The sequence below is a fragment of the Arabidopsis thaliana genome (assembly GCF_000001735.4).
Source record: "Arabidopsis thaliana chromosome 1 sequence".
Taxonomy (NCBI): domain Eukaryota; kingdom Viridiplantae; phylum Streptophyta; class Magnoliopsida; order Brassicales; family Brassicaceae; genus Arabidopsis; species Arabidopsis thaliana.
The window spans coordinates 3089186-3104034 of NC_003070.9; the positions used below are offsets into that span (position 1 = coordinate 3089186).

General features: G+C 37.9%; 4 protein-coding genes across 10 annotated transcripts; 1 reads left to right on the forward strand and 3 right to left on the reverse strand.

Moving 5' to 3' along the window:
• Positions 1-390: 390 nt before the first annotated feature.
• AT1G09550 (Pectinacetylesterase family protein) lies at positions 391-3142 on the reverse strand. The gene is made up of 12 exons (NM_100826.3): positions 2904-3142; positions 2620-2702; positions 2390-2519; positions 2216-2289; positions 2039-2125; positions 1809-1933; positions 1662-1722; positions 1522-1575; positions 1360-1437; positions 1169-1271; positions 698-843; positions 391-607 (listed from the first exon to the last, which is right to left on the reverse strand). The coding sequence occupies exons 1-12, from the start codon at positions 3067-3069 to the stop codon at positions 548-550; spliced, it is 1167 nt and encodes a 388-aa protein (NP_172426.2). The 5' UTR covers positions 3070-3142; the 3' UTR covers positions 391-547.
• Positions 3143-4458: 1316 nt separating this feature from the next.
• Positions 4459-5769, forward strand: GLP5 (germin-like protein 5). The gene is made up of 2 exons (NM_100827.4): positions 4459-4825; positions 4910-5769. The coding sequence occupies exons 1-2, from the start codon at positions 4711-4713 to the stop codon at positions 5452-5454; spliced, it is 660 nt and encodes a 219-aa protein (NP_172427.1). The 5' UTR covers positions 4459-4710; the 3' UTR covers positions 5455-5769.
• Positions 5770-5974: 205 nt separating this feature from the next.
• On the reverse strand, positions 5975-11634 carry PHYA (phytochrome A). 6 transcript variants are annotated; one of them, NM_001123784.1, is made up of 6 exons: positions 10962-11172; positions 9847-10038; positions 7973-9755; positions 6958-7774; positions 6597-6887; positions 6071-6514 (listed from the first exon to the last, which is right to left on the reverse strand). In NM_001123784.1, exons 3-6 carry the CDS (start codon positions 9705-9707, stop codon positions 6313-6315), a joined length of 3045 nt encoding a protein of 1014 aa, NP_001117256.1. In that variant the 5' UTR covers positions 9708-9755; positions 9847-10038; positions 10962-11172; the 3' UTR covers positions 6071-6312. The 6 variants fall into 6 exon arrangements, with proteins under 6 accessions (NP_172428.1, NP_001322909.1, NP_001322906.1 ...); NM_100828.4 differs by having other exon boundaries at positions 5975-6514; positions 7973-10038; positions 10962-11634; NM_001331841.1 differs by lacking the exon at positions 10962-11172 and adding an exon at positions 10476-10645 and having other exon boundaries at positions 6018-6514; positions 7973-10038.
• Positions 11635-11963: 329 nt separating this feature from the next.
• AT1G09575 (calcium uniporter-like protein (DUF607)) lies at positions 11964-14492 on the reverse strand. Of its 2 annotated transcripts, NM_001331844.1 has the most exons (3): positions 14444-14492; positions 13267-13678; positions 12419-13163 (listed from the first exon to the last, which is right to left on the reverse strand). In NM_001331844.1, exons 2-3 carry the CDS (start codon positions 13645-13647, stop codon positions 12666-12668), a joined length of 879 nt encoding a protein of 292 aa, NP_001322910.1. In that variant the 5' UTR covers positions 13648-13678; positions 14444-14492; the 3' UTR covers positions 12419-12665. The 2 variants fall into 2 exon arrangements, with proteins under 2 accessions (NP_563846.1, NP_001322910.1); NM_100829.2 differs by lacking the exon at positions 14444-14492 and having other exon boundaries at positions 11964-13163; positions 13267-13991.
• Positions 14493-14849: the final 357 nt, after the last annotated feature.

The window sequence follows — 14849 nt, forward strand, 5'->3', positions numbered from 1 at the left end:
TTTTGAATGTTCCTTGATAGTGTGATGCTTTCGACAATAGTATAGCGCATTCAAGAACTTTTTTTCGAGGGCTGGGTTTGTTTATCTTTCGTTCTTAAACATTGCTTACCACCATGGTGATGCATCAGCCAAAGCCGAGAATTTGAGATTTCTAATTTTTTAAAATTGTTTTCCAACATCAAACCTACCAAGTTTTGCAACAAACAAACAAAATGTTGCCTTCCTACGGCGGGTCATGACTATCTCTCTCATAGCTTCTAGATCGGATATTATAACAATAAAACCATGCAACTTAGTAAGATCTCTAAGTGAGAAAAAAACTTCGGAGGTTTTAATTTAAACATCTCTTGTGCGTAACGAAATGGAGAAAAAACTTCGGACGCTTTATGTCTATATGATTGATTGATAAGGACAGTGATACAACACAACTACATGTATATTTCTTCTCTGCCTTTGTATTAAAACCTAGATTTTAGTTGATGGAAATGAAGTAAAACAAACATTTCATAATGACGATTCTTGTTAATGTCACAAAGATAATCATAGTCTATGAGCTATTCTGTTTTGTTCTTTCGAAATACCAATCTCCAACAGCCACAGCAATCCCCTGTTTTTGTTTTTCCAACAACAAGGCACAAACATTAATTCTATTTTTAACCATGATCATTAATCAATCGCAATAGTATATTTTTCTCACCTTAGCTTTGCCCGCTCCAGAGTATCCAGGAAACCAAGTATCTTGTCTCTCCGCTTGACAATGAGCCCATCCCGAGGTAATTAAAACTCCATTCTTGCTAAACTTCGAAAAGGTCTTCAACGCATCTAACATGCTCATCTTGAAACCTGAAACTCAAAGCAAGGAAATTAAACAATATTGATCAGCTTATTGGGTATAGACCGGTTATCTTCGGTTATGAGTAAACCATCCTGGTTTACATTTAACGTTAAGTATATAAGCTAAGATATGTGGTTATTAAACACTTGAGCTTTGTAACAACATTTAGAGAGATTAATAAAGTTTGTTATAATTCCGTTTATGAACTCCCTCTTCTCCGATCTGATTCTCCGTTTATTATGGTATCGGAGCCGTAACAGTTCCGATCTTCCGCTTCCGTTTCTTTGTAATTAGATGAAAGAGTGGTAGGTTTCATGAAAACATCACTGTTACCTTCTAAGAAGTGCATCTGAGAGGCAGTGCACCTAAAGCTAAAACTGCAGTTATGCCAACTGCCACTCTTATCAGCAGATGGTGGGGCTAAACTATTTCCAATCTGTAAAGAAACAAGATATATTTCAAGAGAAGCAAACCTTGTGATTCATCGTAAAGAATTGAAAGATAGAGATGGAATAATAAATAACCTGCCACGAATCAAATCCCGAGTTGAGAATAAACAACGGGGTCTTGACTTGGTTGATTATGTATTGAGGGAAAAAACACTGAGGGATATTGAAAGCAAGAAAAGTAAATGAGGAACATTATAACTAACAGAAACACAAGAAAAAAAACTCAGAAATAAATACCAAAAATGGTTTGATATGGCTTGTACAAGTGGGAGGAAGTGTGTTTTGCAAACCCTAAAAGATAAAAGAACAATTCTTGGTTAGCCTTCAACGATCTGTATATATATCATCATCATCATGAAGACATGATAACGTTATACCTGAGTGTTCACAACACCAGAATACATACGCCTTAAAGAATGACCTCCAGATACATCAACGCTTCATTTACAAAATAGACACCAACCAGTCTCAACAATCTTTTAGTTTCCATCATTTATTGGTTAAAAACAAAAAAATGTACTCACGCGTCGAGGAAGAAGCCAGCATCGCTCATGCATTTTACTGTGGTGGTAGGAGGAAACAAGTTATTGAAATCATCGCATCGTAAAATGGCAGAAAGACCCCCAGAAGAACATCCGCTGAGCAAAGCCTTAACGTAATAATATTATTAGTTATTACATTAACAACTTAAATTTAACCTGGGAACCAAGATTCAAATGCAAAGCAATATTATATGAAATATATATATGTGTACCTGTTTTGCCTGACGCATTCCCTTTTCCATCAAATCTTCCATGACAGCTAAAAATATACGCTTTCCTCTATACTGAAGTTGTGCCGCCTAATTGCATAAACAACATATACATATGAATCCCAAGTTAATTACTAGTGAAATATATAATGATCATCTTCATGGTTTTAATTAACTAACCTTGTTTTCGCTGTCACCATCAAAGGATGCACCATCACAATACCGGACTTTTACTTTGTTCCAATTGTAAAAGTCTGCCAATAATGATTTGAAATCAAAGAAGAGGAGAATATTCCTTAACCATTTCACCAACACATCACATTTCTGTTCTCAATAAGGGATCTTGAGAAAAACCTGGATTTTCAGCGGCTTTATTGCTTAGTAATCCTAAAAATGCCAACTCTTTCTCCATTAAGGTAGATGATCCATAACCACTCCCTTTACGGCTCTGACAGTTTTGTATGCTGTCACACCATGCACCTCCCTTTCAACAAAATTAATTACCCTTATTTATATGGTTATGGCGATAATTAAGTATCTCTATAGTTTATATACAAAGAGCTTGCTATATCTTAAGTAAGAACCTGCAACTGAATGATCCAGTTGTTTGCTCCTGAACCATACCCGCGACACAAATGATATCCAGGCACTGACCCATCCAGACACACTGCCACAAAAATTTAATTATTTCTCCATGCGTCATGAAAATGACAATCAAAAACTTTGTAATAATGATGAAAAATAATGACACGGTACAAACGAAATTTCGTAAAAAAAACTTGAAAACTAACGTTTGAAACATTGGAGATCTAACATGCATATCAGAAATCTAAATCTCAATCGAAATGAATGGTAAGAAAATTGTTACCCGCTCCTTTAGCAGCAGCGGCTTGGACGAGCGTGAGTCCTACCATCAGGACATTTGCATTTGTTCCATTGGACTCGTTGAAGGTTTTCATTTCCCCATGTGCAAGAATGCTGAAGAGAATGAGTCCTGCGAGACTACTCCAACCCCAATACAAAAGCGTTTTCATTTCTCCTCTTAATGAAATTTGAATGAAATGATTATGGAGACGTACTAGAGTTGTCAGTATATACGCAGCCAAGAAAATAAAGCATCCGTCTTGGTCTTTTGTAGTATGCATATGTTTTTCTTATATAGAAACTCAATTATAATTGAAGACCAGAGAGTGAGAGAGAGAGAATTGCATTAAAGACCAGTCATAGTCATAAGAGAGATTTATTAAGATATTTTCTTTCCTTAATTAGAAAAAGTACATACATCATGGACATGATTCATGATCTTGCCATTTGTAAATCACAAGATCGTACTGAAGAATGTGACTGATAGACCACAACTTTGGGGCCTAAACCTCCATTACGCTCCATTGATCATTAGGTTAAGAAATTAAGATTTTCACGAAACTGCCACCTTGTATCTTTCGTTGTATATTTTCATGTATATATTTAAGGATGATTTGACACTCATGAAGTTGTCACTTCATTTCATCAATAGGTTAGGTTTAAAACTAGTTTTAGAACAAGTCAGTTTTGTGATTGGGCTTTTATTTAAGTGGTGCAAGATTATATTAATAGGGTTTATTAATTTCAAATTCACACTATTACTCATATAATAGTCAGAAGTATAGAGTTCATTATATAATTCCAATTTTCTTTTCACCAAAATCTGCAGAACAGAAAGTCTCAGGAATCTTCAAACATTTTGAAAAAATGGTCCTGAAAAGTGGAAAGAAATTTCAGATTTTGCTTGCAAGAGTTCAAAAAGCTACTAGACAAAGATTTCATACAAAAAAGTGTGGAAAGGTCTTCAATAATTGTGATTAAGCTTTCAATTACCGTTTAAAGACTTGTAAATAAAATTTAATCAATCTTTTCACTAATAAATTTAACCAATTCTATTTTCTCTACATCATGCACTAGTAAAAAAAAATTTGCCTCGAAACAAAAAAAAACACACGATGCCGTATAGGAAGGAAGCAATAAAGAATTCAAAACGATTTGTTGTTCCGTCTTCAATGCATTACGCGTCGTATTAGATGAGGCTTTTAACACTAAAAAGCCCAAACCAACGGTATCGGGTATTATCACCTAAACCCAACCCATTAAAGACAACGCGTAGCTTCACGCGCTTCACGATTCGCGTGAGAAGAACTAACCCTGAAACGCGGACGTTGCAGATTAACGGTGAGGCATGAACGAGCGTGTTAATATATAATGATTCTTCTCTCACGATGATCAAAATACAGAAGCCAACAAGTAAAATTAGTTTATGCAGATAAGACAACATTTATTACCTGATACATACTTTATTAGGTGATAATAATTGATAATTGTTTTTTATAAGCCACTAATAATTAAATAAAAATAATATCAGTACCGTGTAAAAGCAAAACTAGTGTAAACATAAATTTTCAATTGGCAAAGCTCTGATCCATCCGTTTTAGTAATTCGTTGACCTTTGACATTTCACTTAGACAGATGTGTGCAAGAAAGAAAAACAGCATGTTGCTTGCTTTTTCCCTCAACGAGAAAAGTCACCCTCTCTTCAATTCTTCAATTCTCCTCCCTTTATAAACCATAATTCATTAATTCTCTTCTCTCTCAACAACTACTTGTTTAGAGAGAGTCCCACCACCACCACTACCACAATCCCAATGGCTTCACCAACTCTTACTCTCCTCCTCCTCCTCACCACCGTCTCCTTCTTCATCTCCTCCTCCGCAGATCCTGACATGCTTCAAGATCTCTGCGTCGCTGATCTTCCCTCTGGTACTTGCAAAAACCTTTACTTTCATCTCTTTTCCTAGAAAAAGATTCAATTTCTAATCTCTTTCTTGTTTTTCTTTTTTGCAGGAATCAAAATCAATGGCTTCCCTTGCAAAGACGCAGCTACAGTCACATCAGCCGATTTCTTCTCACAAGGATTAGCTAAACCAGGTCTTACCAACAACACATTCGGTGCCTTAGTCACAGGAGCTAACGTTATGACAATCCCAGGACTCAACACACTTGGTGTCTCCCTCTCTCGTATCGACTACGCACCAGGAGGCTTAAACCCACCTCACACCCACCCACGTGCCACTGAGGTCGTTTTCGTCCTCGAAGGAACACTTGACGTTGGGTTTCTCACTACTGCCAATAAGCTAATCTCTCAATCTCTCAAGAAAGGAGATGTCTTTGCTTTCCCCAAAGGACTTGTCCATTTCCAGAAGAACAATGGTGATGTCCCTGCTTCTGTTATTGCAGCTTTCAATAGTCAGCTTCCTGGAACTCAATCTCTTGGTGCTACTTTGTTTGGTTCTACTCCTCCTGTTCCTGACAACATCTTGGCTCAAGCCTTTCAGACTTCTCCAGGAACTGTTAAACACATCAAATCCAAGTTCCAACCCAAGAAATGATCATCACCCTTCCTTTATATTCATTACTACAGTTCTGTTTTTTTCTAAAGGGAAGATCTTTTTATCTTCTTTGATTTGTCTTCTGTAATAAAAAAGGAACAATAACTGATGATCTTCAGTGTGCATTTGAGCTCCATAGTCTCATGTATTCGTCTTCTTGTATAATCCATATTATTTTTTGTTCAAAGTTGACTAAAGACAGGTAAGAAGTCGAGGTTGATCTAATCTAAAAGCTTTCAAAACAGGTAAGCTAATTTATCTGACTTTTCAGATAAAATAATCAACTTGAGAGACTCTTAACGTATGGGTCTAATAAAACTGATTACTTAATTAACATGATAACTTATTTTTTACTTCACACACCATGTGCTTCTTCTAACAGAAAACTAAGTGTACTTCATATGGCCAGCTAATAGATCTCTGTTAAGTTCGAAGAACTATGTTTGCTTCTTCATGGAGTTGAGCCAAAGCTAATTGTTTGAAACCAAGACTTCTTGCAACATAGTCACGAATCATGCATTACCTCTAATACCTTAAAAGAAGGAGATTATATGAAACTAGATAGAATATTTGTTTGAGTTTCTGCCATTATGATAAACCATGGACCGTAAACATTAGCTCATTTCTCCTATATTACTTATTTTGAATGATACATCATGAAACCAAAACACTCAGGAGGAGATTAGATATGCATCCATATTTACAGCTTCAGAAAAGAGTTCAACAGAAGATGTAAATGGATGGATATTTCATCGTTACTGAAATTTGAAAACGAAAACAAAAGCGATAAGGAAAGTTACAAGCAAAGAACAACCAGTGACTATTTTATATCAAGCCAGACCCCTTTTCTTTTGGGGACTACTTGTTTGCTGCAGCGAGTTCCGCAGTGATAATGAAACTTGATTTCCCAGCTTGTCTCAAGTACTGAACATCTCCATTCATCAGCTTCACCAGTTTCCGGCTAACCATTAAGCTCAATCCTTCTTCTGACACATCTTCCTCAGTCCCAAACATTTGGTTTAGTAAAAACTCAGGTATCCCAGCTCCGGTATGCGTTAACCTGTTTTCATAATCCCAATATCCTCAATGCACTGTTTTTAACATCATATTATGCATTCTGATTATGAATATATCTATTTTACCTGATCTCTAGATTAGCAAGATGCACAGAACGCCCGAGCTGATCCTTCCTCAGGGAAGCTGAAACAGTTAGCTGACCTCCGGATGGTGTAAAGTTTACAGCCATCAGCATGAAATCTGCCAAGACTTGTTGAAGCCTAATACTGTCTCCATACAAAGTGTCAGACATTACTTCTTCTCCGGTCTCATTTGTTATCCGAACACTCTTTCCGTTACTCTTCATCATTACTTGACTTGTGGAAGCAGTCAACACTTCATTTAAGGTGAATTCTTTCATTTCCAAATCCAAGCATCTGCACAGTCAAATTCCAACATAAGAACACAGATAAACCATATTTTAAATGGACTTTCATTCTAGCATACCCTTCAATGATGCTTTCAAGATCCGAATCATCGAGGATCTTGCTTAGTTGCTTCTGACATAACGCGCTAGTTTGCAAAATCCGTCTTTGCTCTGGTCCTAATTCAGTACCCTCTATCATTTTCCTTGTAAACATGATCCCAGATAGCGGATTCCTGATCTGTCTTTTTATGTATGCTAGAGCCTTTAGTCTCTTCACTGCGGTTCGCTCAGCTAAACGTTGAACATGGAGCGCTTGCTGCAGCTCATGGCTGGCAAGTTGCAGGAAACAGAAGACACCTGTCACTACACCTTCCCTGTCCAGTTTCTTACTCACACACAACAGACACTCCACATACTTGCCACCTCTTGTAAAGAAAGCAAACGATACTTTCTCTGGATCTTGACTGGTCACAGCATTGTTCAGCACAATCCCAAGGTTTACAAAGGCTTCTTGATTCTTTAGACGACAACATGACTTCTGCGTCCCAAATACTTCTCCTAAGAGCATTTTGTCAATCACTTCCTCTCGCTTCAAACCGGTTAACTTTGACATTGCTGGATTCCACTCTGTGCACCATCCAAACTCATCGGTACCAAATATTGGCGGGATCAGCGGGTTTGGATTTTGGATGATTGCCTTGTAATCACCTTCAATCCGCGTAAACTTGTCCATCACAGTCTTCTGGCCAGTAAGATCATGGGCTACAAAACACACCCCAACCACGTTTTCATGGAGATCTCTACTTGCGCATGCATTTACAACTAAACTTATTGGCCCAGCATCAGCCCTGGACAGATGTGTCTTGATCTCAAACTGGACATTCTGCTCCTCAGTTCCTGCATAGATAAGCAAGTGAAGTTATAGACTCGGCTTCAGTGTTTGATAAAATTGGAAAACAAAATTCCATCATTAAGAACCAAAAACAACACATTGCATCAAGTTTCTTCGACCACGATACTCAATTGGAACTTGAATAGTGAAATCTAGTTGGAAGATTCTTAGCAAACTCAGCATAACTTAGGAAGAGAGTTTACCTTCTAATGCGTTCTCTAGCATCCTTTTAACGATTTCCACTGAAGAATCTTCAACAAGTGTGAGGAAATGCTTCCCGATTGCTTCATCAACCGAAAGACCAGTCAGCTCAGCAATTTTCGTGTTCCAACCATTAACCAGTCCATCAGAATCAACCGCCAATATTGGCACCGTAGCAGTCTCAATTAAACGAACCATCTCACTGGTCACAGCTTCTAGTTCTTGTATACCATCAATTTTGAGATCATTTAGCTTCGAGTAAATGACCTTTGTATTCACATCAGTAGTTTCACTATCCTTGAAAGCATTCCTCAAAATAAGTTGCAAGGAGTGTATGGCATCCATCTCATAGTCCTTCCAAGGTAAACTCCTTGTCTTGACCACTTCAAGGAAAGCCTTGAACGATGACCTTGGGTGCATTCTCCTTGCATCATCCCTATCATCTGGATCATGCTTCGCACCTCCCCATCTCACTTCACCAGCGGTATGAGAACGGAACCAGAAAATCATGTCTTTCGATGATATCCTCACAGCTGCCATCCCACATACCGAATCCCCGAGAGATAGAGCCCTAGGAAACCCGGCGTCATGCAAACTATCAGTGCTCAAACCCGTTGAATCCATGTGGTATTCACACAACCATGAAGCTATCTCCTGCAGGTGGAACTCACTTGGAGTTGTTCCCAGTTTCCATATCTTGTCTTTATACAAGAGAGCTGCTCCATCACATTTCACAAGGTCCATTATGTTGGGGCTTTGCGACACAATACCCAGTGGAGCATCACGCATCAGCATATCGCACAAGAGTGTCTGCGTGCGCAAAATGTTCTTCTCCACCATCTGGTTATCGAGTTCCACCTCCTTATTGACGTGTATGGCAAACACTTGAGCTAGAAACTCACAGGCATACCTGAGAGGAAATGGAACAAACCTCGGAGTCGTATTGTGACAAACCACTAAACCCCATAGTCTCTTTCTCTTTTGAGGCTGTGTAGTAGCATCAGGAGCATCCCCTTCTCCATCTTCCTCGTTAACTACAACCGCCATAACCAGAGATGCAATTGAATCCATGTTGGCCATGTACTGCAAATGGCAGCTGTGCGGTGCTCTAAGGGTGGAGCCACACAAGGTAAGGTCAAAGGAAAGCTTTTCATCTTGAAGCACCCTAGCATGTTTTGCATTGCAATCAACTATCATCCGGACCTTGTTCTTCATAAACAGAAAACGGGCTGCTTGAGGGATGTCGGTGGCAGGATAATGCAGCCCAAGATAAGGCTCCAGCCCAGGTTTTGTAACCTCGGAGACAACCTCACCGTGATCATCTTCATGAAACTTATAAGCCATCACCCTGTCATACCCCGTGAGTTCAAAAACCTCTTGAACCATTGTATCACAAAGCCTTTCCATACTCCCGCTGGGTAAAGATTGCAGCCTAGTGATTGCTTTGGCAGCGAGCTTGTATGATTGTAAGGCACCAGCAGCTGTCATGGGGACTTCATAAGGCTTCACGGGTTCAAAGTCGATGATGATGCTCCCTGTAACCCTGTGGATAATCGCATAAAAGGGCTTTGCAGAAGTCCTGCAGTGCACAAGAATGGGATTCAAAAGAGAGACATCTCCAAATCCAAGGGCTTTCTGCAATGCAGACGCACTAGGAGCAGTGAAAAGACTCCTTATATCTGTCCCAATGCCTAGAACAGGGTGTTCGCCAACACTAGGAACTGCATGACTGGCCATTGTCAACAGCTCAGATGCATTCTCGCTGTATGCAATAACTTTGAAGGTCTTCTCATCCAAGGCAAGTAAACAACCGAAGGGCTGAATCAGCTTTCCCTTCTGTATATGATGAAGATAAGTCGTGGTAACTTTGTCAGACCTTGGTGGCTGATTCTCCACAACCGGGCCAGTGACACGCACTGAGGTTGAGTAATCAAAGGAGCTGCCTGACTCCTCAAAATCAGCATGGAGTTTCGCATCTACAGTGGTCTGCGCAATGATCCTAGCGCTGTGCCTTGATCGCCTTGAGCCCTCAGAGGACTGAGTCGGCCTAGAGCCTGACATTTTTTTCCTGACACAGAGACAAGACAACAAAAAATAAGTGCAAAACTCTGATAAAAGAGGGAATAAAACATTCATGCCATAATCATATGAACACAAAAACATTCATCACCAGTCATACAAGCGAATGCATAAGCATAAACTTGAAACACTAAGAACCAATTCAGAATTTCAAACACACAGTAAAAAGAGTTATGAACTTGACTAACTCCATCGAGAATACATAGCTAAACCCAGAAACAGGACGCAACAGATGCAGGAATCATCGTGTCATATTCCAAGGTTCAATGATTTATCATTTTCAAAGTAACTGAACCAGTCAGATTCCATGAACACTTCCTTTCTAAGTCATCCTACAATCCAAAATCAACAACATCTTGACTATGAACAAGTCGCACAAATAATAGTTGATAGTTAACAGGGTAAATCCACTACACAAATACTAACAAAACGAGGATCTGAGCTAATATCAGCCTCTCAAGATTCAAACACAGCTACATACATAAAGTAGACTCAATAATAAACTCTTAAGAGTCTTTATAGCTAGCTATACCTTTCAAAAGGAACAATAAAGTCCCCACAGGGAAAGCAATCGTAGGAGTTAAAAGCGATAAAAGGATGAGATTAATTAATTGGATGCTTCTTCTCATAAATGATCACACACTATAAAAAGTTGAGTAAAACAAACACACATCAAGCCAGATCGAAAGAGACCTACAAAACCTTTATATCGCAGAAAACAAGAGGGTATTGATGACAACAGAGGATAGCTTTAAGAAATTAACTTCAAAGTTAGAATCAATTTCAGTAAGAAGAGTGAGACCAGTAGCTAGCTGGTAAGCTCCCAGCAGAAATCAATCGAAGCAAGCTTCAATATATATAGTTAAAAAAAGAAAAAAAAGGAGGAAACTTTGGGAAAAGGAAAGTAGGTACCTTTAAAGAGAAGAAAGAAGAAGAAGAAGTTTCAAGAAGCCATGATCAGATCTTGTGACTAGTCACACTCGTCAGAGGCTTTTTGTTATAGTTAAATTCTAAATCTTGGCCTCGATCACCACCTTCTCTCTTGTGCTACGCCTCTCTATTATTTGTGCTCCCTAACACAGACGACGACGATGAATGGGACCACCCCGAATACGTATGCCCATGTCTCGGAGTATGGGCGATTTGTATATTTTATAATGGAATAAAATAAAAGAAGAAAAAAGCTTAATTTGGATAAAAGACAAACTTCACACACATATCAAGAACAGGGTCGGCTTCGCCGGTAACATTTTCCTCGCTAAAACAGAACAGTGGGCTTAAGATATATCAAGTACTACTACTTGTAAATCTTGGCAACTTTCTGGGGAATATTAATTGATATTTTCACCGATGTGACTAAGACTGTGTAATGAGGAAAAAAGAAGTAAAGTGGAAGAAGAACAAAATGGGGTTGATTCTTATAAATCCGATTGAAGAGAATCGTCCAAAGGATAAGAGATCAAAAGTAAAAAAAAAAAAAAAGATTATTAATAAAATAAAAAAACGAGAAAGAGAGAGAGAAAGAAAGATGGTGGTAGTTGTTTAATGAAGGCAGTAACCAGAAGTAGAAAGTTGGGTTTTGAGGAAGACGACAACGATAGTCTTATGGGCTTCACGTTTTCTCGGCTTTTTGCGTTTTGTAATCTGTTTCTGGGATTTACTTCAAAGTTGGGACTTTCCTTTTTTGTATTTTTTTTTATCGTTGAAAGAAAGTAATAAAATTTGTAAAACTAATTTAAGTTTATTCGAAGAATTTAAATTTGTTTTATTTTTTATATAAAAAGGGTAAAAAAATCGTTATTAAGGTTTTATTTTTTTTTCGTCAAACAAAATCCATATCGTTTTAACATCATTGTCAAACTTCGATTCGTTCTTATCGCAAATCCACGTTACCATGTTTTCTTAGGTATTTTGCTTCTATCCTCTTAAAGTTAAATCTCCCCCTAAGTTTTTTGCAGTAAATCTCCGGAGAAGATCGAATCGACAACGTCTTATCTAGACAGCGCAATTCAGCATAGATATTGTGGCACAGCTATGTTGGACCAAAAATGTGCCTCCATAATGCAAATGTTGTCCTAGCAACACAGTATCATCCATTAGACATAGTCATGGCCCATGTTGCACATATCTGAATTGGCAAAAGGTACTAATCCCATTTCAGGAATAACACTTTGAAGAACAAAACAAATATGAGCTTAGGAGACTTCTTAATGGCCGGCCAAGAACGCTTCAATCACTAGGGATGTGATGGTTTGGAACTTTAAGGCGCCCTTTGAGAGCTATTTCATTTTCACTCTTTTGATATTGAACTCTCAAAACAACTGTTCATTACCATGTGTTTTCTCGGTTTTTAATGTGTGTATTTGTGTGAAACAAGGCCAATAATCTATATACGAAAATAAAGAAAATGGTTCTTTACACCAAAACTTCCGTATTAAAAAGAACATTTAAAATCTGTTATCGTCACTGTAATAAACAATGTCAATGGTTACTTATGTATAAGAAGTAGAAGAAGATGACGGAAAACAATCTTTGTCACTCTTTTGCAAGGACTGATCATCTTCTTCTTCAGTTTGATGAACCACCGGAGGACATGAAGAAAGTTTTTCATAATAATCAGTCCCTGCGACTCTGCAAAGCATCCTCGAGATCAAGTTCTAATCCAACACGATTCCTTATAGACGCAGCTGCATGACAAGACGACGTCATTTTAAATAACCTCTCCAATTCCTTAAACCTCTCGCAGTCAAACTTATGACTCTTCAACAACTTCCTCTGTCTCGACAAGAAGAGCCTCTTCATGAAATCCTGATATGTCGGATCTCTCGAAGTCATCAAGAAATAAGCATAACCCACAATGATTCCAGTCGCTGTAGCGAAGAAAGTGATTGGTTCCATCACATCCCATGAGAATTCCCAGAAAGTTAATCTAAAAAAGAGTCCAATTTGAACCATCGAAGTAGCTAAACCACACCAAAGAATCTTCCTCACTTGTCTATGAGCCAAAACATCAATCTCTTCTTTCATGATTCTCAATTTGTTGAATTCTTCCTTGATTTGATCTTCCTCTGGATTCTGGTCCAAAGGCATCGCTCTTCTAATCAGATCCACCACCTGAACAAAACAAAAAAGTCCAGATTTTTAGAGAAATCGAGACAAAACAGAGTAAAGTGAGACAAAACAGAGTAAAGTTCTGTTTTTGTGTTCTAATTAAGACCTTGTCTGGGTGAAGATAGACTTTATCACGAAAGATCAAGACAACGCCAGCATCGTCAAGAACACGAGCAAAGACATGAGCTTCATCGGGAGATCTAGCGATACCCATTCCTTGAGAAGCTTCTAAAAGTGTAGAGTAAGAGACAACATCTCTATCAGCCACACCAACAAGCTTCTTCTTCATGTCTTCAACATTCACAAGCCTCATTAGCTTCTTCGCTTCCGCTATAGTTATCTCTTTCTTCTTCTCCTCTTCATCCTCCGACGGTGTTTTGACGGTGACGCAGCTTCTTAATCCACCGTGACCAAGCCATGTCCTTTGCGAAGAAGCTCTAATGGCATTGGACATTGCCGTACGCCTTATCAAACCCATTGACCACATTATTTGACCCACGAATCTGAAGATCTTAGCTCTGGATTTGGTGAAAGCGAAATTGAATAAAAGTTAGGTTCACAGATCAAACGATTAAAAGATATGAGAATCGGAGAAAGAGATGGAATAATATAACGCGCTTAATTATGATTCTTCTGTTATTAATATCATAAGATTACACGATTAGGAAAATCGAAGAAAAGAAAAAAGAGGACAAGCACGAAGCCATTTGCTTTTTATCTATCGAAAAGTAAAAAGATTGGTACTAGCCAATGGCCATTGTTGACTTGGCATGAAGAATGGCTTTTACGAAAATCTCAATCAATAAGTTACAACTTTTTGTTAACTCAAAAATCCACATTCTAAATTTGATTTTCTTGATAAAGTTGTATTTATTCTATCCAACAACCATCCCGACAAAAGAAACAGTGAAAATGCCGTTGTTGAGACCTATCCTTTTCATCGGAGTTGAAATTGACGCGGAATATATACGGATTTAGGTTACTTTATTACCCACATGACAAACAAACAACACGTAACTGAGTTTAAAAAGAGAAAAACACGATTAGTTTACGTAAACTCTTGTTTAGTTTTTCTTGTCAAATTGTTTAGGTGGAATTCCTAATTACAAATCCATATTCTAGGCTACTAGCTTGCATTCACTAATATTCGTTGTGAAAAACTCATATGAGCATATATAGACATCACCATCTTTTTGCACTACTATGAAAAACAAAAAACAAGTCTCATTTTGATTGCATATTAGAAACGATCTAAAACATTTTCGACTAATATATTGACATACCTGGAAGTACCTGCTTTCAACAGTTTGCTTATATGATAATGTGAATGAAGAAGACGAAGGAAAATAAGTTTTAGCCTTTCTATCCACGGCTTGAGAGTTTTTGCATTCTTTTGAAACGAAAGCAATAACAACTAATTATGTTCTCTCTTGTTTTGCCCTTTTTCTCTCCTTGAGAATAGTAGATTTGATCGTTATACGACCATAAGGGCCAAATTCTTTATTTAAACTTTTTTTTTTGGTAATTAAAACCCAATTTCATAGGAAATAAAAACTAGTACATTTTAGGACCCCAGCTAAATATGATGATAATTAATGTAAAAATACGACTTGGGAATTCATATGTTTTTAATGCTCGACTTTTGAGCTGACTTTGCAATAGGCTTACCACTTCCGTTAAAGGATAAGT

Coding starts and splice junctions, on each gene's coding strand:
- AT1G09550 (NM_100826.3), bottom strand. CDS start 3,069: ATGAAAACGCTTTTGTATTGGGGTTGGAGTAGTCTCGCAGGACTCATT. Junction 2,703..2,903: donor CGCTGCTGCTAAAGGAGCGG/GTAACAATTTTC, acceptor TTTTTGTGGCAG/TGTGTCTGGATGGGTCAGTG. Junction 2,520..2,619: donor ACTGGATCATTCAGTTGCAG/GTTCTTACTTAA, acceptor TTTTGTTGAAAG/GGAGGTGCATGGTGTGACAG.
- GLP5 (NM_100827.4), top strand. CDS start 4,711: ATGGCTTCACCAACTCTTACTCTCCTCCTCCTCCTCACCACCGTCTCC. Junction 4,826..4,909: donor CGTCGCTGATCTTCCCTCTG/GTACTTGCAAAA, acceptor TCTTTTTTGCAG/GAATCAAAATCAATGGCTTC.
- PHYA (NM_001331840.1), bottom strand. Junction 7,775..7,972: donor GCTAGAGAACGCATTAGAAG/GTAAACTCTCTT, acceptor TTATCTATGCAG/GAACTGAGGAGCAGAATGTC. Junction 6,515..6,596: donor CTTGCTAATCTAGAGATCAG/GTAAAATAGATA, acceptor TTATGAAAACAG/GTTAACGCATACCGGAGCTG.
- AT1G09575 (NM_100829.2), bottom strand. CDS start 13,647: ATGTGGTCAATGGGTTTGATAAGGCGTACGGCAATGTCCAATGCCATT. Junction 13,164..13,266: donor TCTATCTTCACCCAGACAAG/GTCTTAATTAGA, acceptor TGTTTTGTTCAG/GTGGTGGATCTGATTAGAAG.